Source organism: Miniopterus natalensis, chromosome 13, assembly GCF_054644295.1.
Source record: "Miniopterus natalensis isolate mMinNat1 chromosome 13, mMinNat1.hap1, whole genome shotgun sequence".
NCBI classification, from domain to species: domain Eukaryota; kingdom Metazoa; phylum Chordata; class Mammalia; order Chiroptera; family Miniopteridae; genus Miniopterus; species Miniopterus natalensis.
In genome coordinates this window covers 56,390,835-56,398,074 of record NC_142093.1, presented here as the reverse complement: position 1 = coordinate 56,398,074, position 7,240 = coordinate 56,390,835, and the positions used below count along the sequence as shown (strand labels likewise).

The 7,240-nt window shown below is 64.0% G+C and overlaps 1 protein-coding gene and 1 long non-coding RNA gene across 2 annotated transcripts; both read left to right on the top strand.

The window, feature by feature from the left end:
* Positions 1-1,804: 1,804 nt before the first annotated feature.
* Positions 1,805-2,852, top strand: LOC148091708 (uncharacterized). The gene is made up of 3 exons (XR_015715559.1): positions 1,805-1,865; positions 2,470-2,519; positions 2,598-2,852. It is a non-coding gene; the product is annotated as an uncharacterized LOC148091708 (long non-coding RNA).
* Positions 2,853-3,490: 638 nt separating this feature from the next.
* POU3F3 (POU class 3 homeobox 3) lies at positions 3,491-5,028 on the top strand. Its single transcript, XM_087823885.1, has one exon. It carries the CDS (start codon positions 3,508-3,510, stop codon positions 4,996-4,998), a length of 1,491 nt encoding a protein of 496 aa, XP_087680011.1. The 5' UTR covers positions 3,491-3,507; the 3' UTR covers positions 4,999-5,028.
* The last annotated feature ends 2,212 nt before the right edge of the window (positions 5,029-7,240 follow it).

The window sequence follows — 7,240 nt, the reverse complement described above, 5'->3', positions numbered from 1 at the left end:
AGCAAAATCGGCAGGAAAGGAAAACACGGGGCGCTGGCACCGACTATTCAAACGTCTGCACCTGGAGATCTCAGATTTATTCAATGAAATCTGTGTTCCATCTCTTATACCTACATATGCGCATACATAAATATAAGGAGGAACTTCGGGGGGGCGCAGAGGAAGAGACCCGTGCTGCTTGGGCTTTGGTTGCCGCCGCTTTTCACATCTACACCTTAGCAATACCGGCTTTGCTAAAACCTACCGACGCTGGTCTCTCTGCCCCCGGGCCGGCGAGCGCCCGACGAGATGCCACAGGAATTCTCCGCGCCCGCGGTTCGTCTGGACATCCCGCAACGCCCGCGCGCCTGCGGCTGGCTCCCCGGCTTTAACCGAGTTCACCTCACTAAGCCCCGCGGGGGGATTATTCTGCGGGGAGGGGGGGACAGCCCCGTTCTCAGTGTAACGCGAGCCCCGGCCGCTCCGCATCCAGGTCCAGGGCCCCGGCTCGCGCGCCCGCCGCGGGGACCGGCTGGGGCGGCGGGCGCGGGGCGGGCGCCCCGCAGAGCTGGGGTGCGGATTGCACGCACACACGGACACGCACACACTCACACTCGCATTAGGAACGATGTATTTATTGAATGTCCGCTTTGGGTTCGTTTATTGGAAATCCCCGAGGAGGGTTCCATTCGCCCTTGTTTTCGTTGCCACTTTCTCTTTTCTCCTGGTTCGCCGAGGTTCCTCGGTGCAGCGTTTCCGCTCGGTCGCGTCCCCCACCCCCCGCTTCTCCCGCCTGCCCCTCGCACTCCCCCCCCCCCCGCCCGTCCCCCTTTAACTCTTTCAGCCCGGCTGGGGCTGAGAGCGCGCGGGCCGCCGCCGGCTCGGCCGCTACGCAAACCCCTTGGCGACGGGGAAGAAAGAAACGCACCACCGAGCCTCAGGAGAGCCGGCGAGCAAACCCCGCCGCCAGTCACCACACTGAACGGCACGCGCGCGCGCGCACCGCACACACACACGCACACACACGCGCACACACGCACACGCAGAAAGCACACACAAGGTAAGCGGTGGGAGGCGCGGCCAGTGGATCCCGGTCCCTCGGCCGGCTCCCGCCGCGGGCACCGCCGCCGCCGCCGCCGGGATGGAGCACACTTACGATGTGTCTATGGGGAAAGGTCGGCCTGACAGCTTTTCAAACACATCGCGCGGCTCCGCCGACCCGCACCCTCTAAACTCACAAGGGCACGCACGCCACTCGCCTGACCCCGAGGGGGGAGGGGGAGGGAGGGGGAGGGGAGGGGAGGGAGGGGGAGCGAGGCCGGGAAGGTGGGGGGAGCGCAGCCGCGGCGGCGAGCGGTGCGTGTCGCACGCGCGGGCCCCGCGCCGGCCCCGGGCTGCAGGTTCCCCAGCTGCTGGCCTCCGAGAACTCAGACAAAGGGGCCGCCGCCGGCGCGAGGCGACTGCGGAAAGTTGCGGCGGCGGATCTCCAAGCAGCGCGGCCGCGGCCCGAGCTCCGGGCGCCGCGGGCTCCCCTTTCCCACCCCCGCTCAGCCAGAGGCGGGGGCCGGCTGGTGAAGGCAAAAGGAAACTTTGAAACCACTGGGGGACACCTCGGTCTATAGGTATCAGCTTGAAAGGTGCATCCCCTCCGCGCGCCGTACGAGTCTCCGGGACGGGCGGGGGCTGGGGGGCCGCGTCCCCGCGCAGTCCTCCCAGGCGGAGGGGGGGCTGGCTGCGGTCCTTCACGATTTTTCCCCTCTTTGTTTCCTTCTGGTTCTGCCCCCCCTCCCGTCCCTTCTCGCTCCCCTTTCCCTTCCCTCCTCCCAGGCCTCCCGCGAACGCCCCGAGCGCGGAGGGCACGCCTAGGACTCGGCCGGACGCGAAGAGTTAAGATGCGGCGGAAGGGGCGGCGGGCGAGGGGCGGGGCGGGGCGCGGGGCGGCGGGGCGGGGGCCGGGGGGACCGCGGAGCTCCGGCGTCGGCGAGCCTCTGCCTAAATTAAAAAGCAACCAATCGGAACGGCCGGAAGGGGGGGCCTCGCGTCCGGAGCCAGTCATTCCGGGCCTGCCAATCACCCAGCAGGTAGCCAATCAGCGGGGGCCCTGGTGCTCGACTTCCTTGTATTTGGGAAAGTGTGGTGGTGGGTGCGCGCTCGCGGCGGAGGGTAAACATTCGACAGTCCCCGCTCGGAGAGGGAGGGACAGAGAGCGAACTGTCAGATTGGAGCGCGAGCGGGCGGGCGAGAGAGGGAGAGAGAGAGGGAGAGGGAGGGAGGGAGAGAGCGAGGGAGAGAGGAAGAGGGAGCGCAAACCGGGGCGCTGCAAGGCTCCCGCCGCAACTCCGCTCCGGCACGGCCCGCGCCAGCCGTGCACCCTGCGAGCCGCGCGACGCGCCCACTGGAGTTGGTTGTGTACCAAGGATCCCCTATATGCACACACACCCCTCCACCTCCACCAATGCACTCCTCCTCCTCCTCCTCCTCCTCCTCCAGACAACTGCTGGGAAAAAATTAAAACACCAACCCCAACCGTCAGCAACAAGGTAACAGAGCCACTCGACCTCCGTTTTCTCCTGTTCGATTTTTTTCCTTGTTACATTTGTTTCCTCATTTCTGCCCAGAAGGAAAGATGTCGCATCAGGCTGTGACTGTTGCGAGGAGAATGAAAAAGGATTCTTGTTTCAGAGGCAACCGAGAGCTCCGGCAATAGCAACTGCAGAGAAATGCAGCATCGCAAGAAGTTTTCCTAGGACAGAGCAAAACTTGAAAGGAGAGCACCGGCCGGGGAGAGCGGGAGCCTCTCCGCACCCGCCAGCAGCCAGCATCACCACGCCTTCAGGGACTCTAAAAGTTTTGCTACTCCAAGGACAGGAGCGAAATGCGTTCCTGAGGAGCCCGGAGAGCGGCCAAGGGAAGGAGCGGGCCGGCTGCGGGTCGTCCGTAATTTGGTTCGAGAAGAAAGGAACGGCTGCTTTCTTTGTTGTCTCCCGTGAAATCGCCACTTAGCAGGTGGAGCGAGCCCCGCGCCCGGGCGGAGACCGCGCACGCCGGGACCGGAGGCGGAGCGGGAGCCGGGAGCCGGGGCTGAGAGCCCGCGCGCAGGCCCGCACCCCGCCCGGCGAGCCCCGCTGGAGCCAGCCGAACGCGCCGGGGCCGGGGGGCGGCCCAGACCCCCCCTGAAGGGGGCGGCCAGGGAGCGCGCCCCGAGAAGCTAGCCCCCCTCCCCAGAGCGCTGCTGCTGCTGCTGCTGCTGCTGCCGCCGACCGAGGCCGGCCGGCGACCCCCGCGCCCTGCCGAGCGGCCTTGCAGCTCCAGCCCCGGGCCTCGGCGGCAGCGGCGGCGGCGGCGGAGGAGGCGGCGGCGGCGGCGGCGAAGGCGGCGGGGCCGACTGGGGCCCGGGGCGGGGGCGGGGGAGGAGTGGGGGGAGGAGGCGGGAAGCGGGGGGGCGCGGCGGCGGCGGCGGCGGCCGCGGCTGCTGCGGCGGCGGCGGCGGCGGTGGTGGCGGCGGTGGGGTGGCGGGAGCGGAGCGGCATGGCCACGGCGGCTTCTAACCCCTACCTGCCGGGGAACAGCCTGCTGGCGGCCGGCTCCATTGTGCACTCGGACGCGGCGGGCGCCGGCGGCGGCGGCGGCGGGGGCGGCGGCGGCGGGGGCGGCGGCGGCGGCGGCGCGGGGGGCGGCGGGGGCGGCATGCAGCCCGGCAGCGCCGCCGTGACCTCCGGCGCCTACCGAGGGGACCCGTCCTCCGTCAAGATGGTCCAAAGCGACTTCATGCAGGGGGCCATGGCCGCCAGCAACGGCGGCCATATGCTCAGCCACGCGCACCAGTGGGTCACGGCCCTGCCCCACGCCGCCGCCGCCGCCGCCGCTGCCGCCGCCGCCGCCGTGGAGGCCAGCTCGCCGTGGTCGGGCAGCGCCGTGGGCATGGCCGGCAGCCCCCAGCAGCCGCCGCAGCCGCCGCCGCCGCAGGGCCCCGACGTGAAGGGCGGCGCGGGGCGCGACGACCTGCACGCGGGCACCGCGCTGCACCACCGCGGGCCGCCGCACCTCGGGCCCCCGCCCCCGCCGCCGCACCAGGGCCACCCGGGCGGCTGGGGCGCCGCCGCCGCCGCCGCCGCCGCAGCCGCCGCCGCCGCCGCCGCCGCGCACCTCCCGTCCATGGCCGGGGGCCAGCAGCCGCCGCCGCAGAGCCTGCTCTACTCGCAGCCCGGGGGCTTCACGGTGAACGGCATGCTGAGCGCGCCCCCGGGGCCCGGCGGCGGCGGCGGCGGCGCGGGCGGCGGCGCCCAGAGCCTCGTGCACCCGGGGCTGGTGCGCGGGGACACGCCCGAGCTGGCCGACCACCACCACCACCACCACCACCACTCGCACCCGCCGCACCCGCACCACGCTCAGGGGCCCCCGCACCACGGCGGCGGCGCGGGGCCGGGACTCAACAGCCACGACCCGCACTCGGACGAGGACACGCCGACCTCGGACGACCTGGAGCAGTTCGCCAAGCAGTTCAAGCAGCGGCGCATCAAGCTGGGCTTCACGCAGGCCGACGTGGGGCTGGCCCTGGGCACGCTCTACGGCAACGTGTTCTCGCAGACCACCATCTGCCGCTTCGAGGCCCTGCAGCTGAGCTTCAAGAACATGTGCAAGCTCAAGCCGCTGCTGAACAAGTGGCTGGAGGAGGCGGACTCGAGCACCGGCAGCCCCACGAGCATCGACAAGATCGCGGCGCAGGGCCGCAAGCGCAAGAAGCGGACCTCCATCGAGGTGAGCGTGAAGGGCGCGCTCGAGAGCCACTTCCTCAAGTGCCCCAAGCCCTCGGCCCAGGAGATCACCAACCTGGCCGACAGCCTGCAGCTCGAGAAGGAGGTGGTGCGGGTTTGGTTCTGCAACCGGCGCCAGAAGGAAAAGCGCATGACGCCGCCCGGGATCCAACAGCAGACGCCCGACGACGTCTACTCGCAAGTGGGCACCGTCAGCGCCGACACGCCGCCGCCGCACCACGGGCTGCAGACCAGCGTGCAGTGAAGGCCGCGGGGCGCAGCGACAGGAGGGCCGCCACCGCCCCGCAGCCGCCGCCAGCGCCGCCGGCGCCGCGCTACCCCCGCACCCGGGCCGCCCTCCCCTCCGCCCAAAGACAGGCCTGCCCGCCCCGGGAGGAAAGGAAAGAGAGACTGACCCGCGAGATGGTGTTTGAAGTCCGAGGAGAGAGGGGCCAAACTGACAAACAAACAAAAAAAGGCATAATAAACACCCAGACGGTACGCAGCCAACAGGCCCGGCAGAGAGAGAGAGAGAGAGAGGGGGGCGATCGTGAGACCTCCTTTCCACGGTGGCGGCGATCCGGTTTGTTCTTGGTTTTGCTTTTAAAGAAGGATGAAGGTGCCTAGCGCGCCAAAACTGCACTCGTGAGGTTTTGCCCACCCGGAGAAGTCCCGCGCGGCGCCGGCGGGCAGCACCCAGTGCCCGCCTTGCGCTCCCCTCCTGCGCCCGGACGCAGCTGCTCTTCGCGCCGCCGCTCCCCGCAGGGCCGCCCGCACCCCGTTTCCCGGGCGCCGTCTGAAAGCAAGCACAGGCGCGGGGCGTCATCGGGGCGGCTGCTCCGGTTCTTCTTGGCCACGTTAAAGCCATTTGGGGACAGATAAGCTGACTGTGAAATGGGAAGGAGAGAAAATTAAAAAAAAAACAAAAAACAAAAAAAACGGTCTCCAGCGAAAACAATATCCACAGCTTCTGAAATTAACAAACTGAAGAGCAGAGCCAAAAGAAAAAGAATACGTTTCCTCCAAATAACCTTGGAAATAAAAGCATCACGAAAAGGGCGGCTGGTGAGCGAGGGCCGAGGGGACACCGCTCGCGCGTCCCCGGAGAGGAGAGGCCGGCGCGCCCCCCGCGCGGGCAGACTGGGCAGGAGGCCGCCGGGCCAGCCACCCCCGCCGCAGGACTGCCACGGGGGGGGGGGGGGACGACACGATGCCTAAAGATGCCACCGCTAATATTTTTTTTATTAATATTTTTTATTTTTTATTTCTGGACTGACTCATAAAGGGATTTAGAAAAGACTGAGCACCCGCCGCTGCACTTCCCGGACCTCGCGCCTCAGTCCTGTTGCCAACTTTGATTGAATGGGTGCTGTGGACGTGATTATATAATACTGCCATTTCCAAGCAGTGTTTTTGGTAGGTTTTAATAAACAGACTTTTCAAAAGACGGCAATATAGATTGTTAGATCCGTTGTCGATCTAAAAAATATTTGCTTTATATTTTCATTAAATGACTTCTTTTAATATTTTATTCAGAATACTTATGAACTGCTGCAAAACGGTAATTTATTTTTCCCCAGATCTTGTATTACGTGTTTTTTTCAGACGAGCACAAATCAAAATGAAATGAAAATACGGACCGTTGTTAGGTAATAAGGGTATCTTTTGATGTGATCATTTGATTGTAATTTAATTTGAGTAGTGATACCGTAAGAGCTGATCGAGAAAATAAATTTGTTAGAATGAAATAGTCTGTGTCTGATGCATACACACTGTGTGGGAAGAAAATAGACCTTTAGAAAATATTTTTTTACCAACGCATATCCTTAAAGCCGTAGCGCTGAGGGAGTCCAGTCTTGCCCGCTGCACCTGAGGTGTATTTGGAAACCTAGGCTCAAGGGCAGACGTGGCAGAAACGGCTGGTACTTTTGACTCGGTCGTCACTCCCTGGTAAACTGTGAATTCCACTGCCTTTTCCTGTCCTTTAATTTTAGTGGGTGTTTTTAGGGGAGACTGTCTAAAGACTACTTTTCTTGGAGATACCTGTGTTCTTTATCATCTTTATGGAAAGATTGGACTACGTCACCAGTGAAAATGTGCCAACTGGTTAGTAATGGTTACAGAGCCCCCTTCCCAAAGTTTAGCTTTTTTTTCGACTCCCCCCCACCACCACCACCACCTTGCTGTGTCGCTTTCTTCTTTTTGCTAAGGACTGATAGTTGTGAAGAATAGTTTACGAGTCTATAAAATATTGCCTATCAGTTACTTTCCATTGATAGCTCTGCAGTTAGGTTTAAATTATTAGGCCGCGTGGGGGTTTGTTTGGTTTGGTTTGTTTTTTTGCCCTGAAATGAAAGAATTGGGAGTTCTGAAGTCCTGAGCCTGGTCCACACCGCTTTGCCCTCAGCGTGATTACCAGCTCTGACCTAGGCGGCTACGTTTCTGTGTTTTGGTCTTTCCCCAGTGCGATTCTGTATCTTCTTTACTGGCCCTGGGTGTTTTAGCTT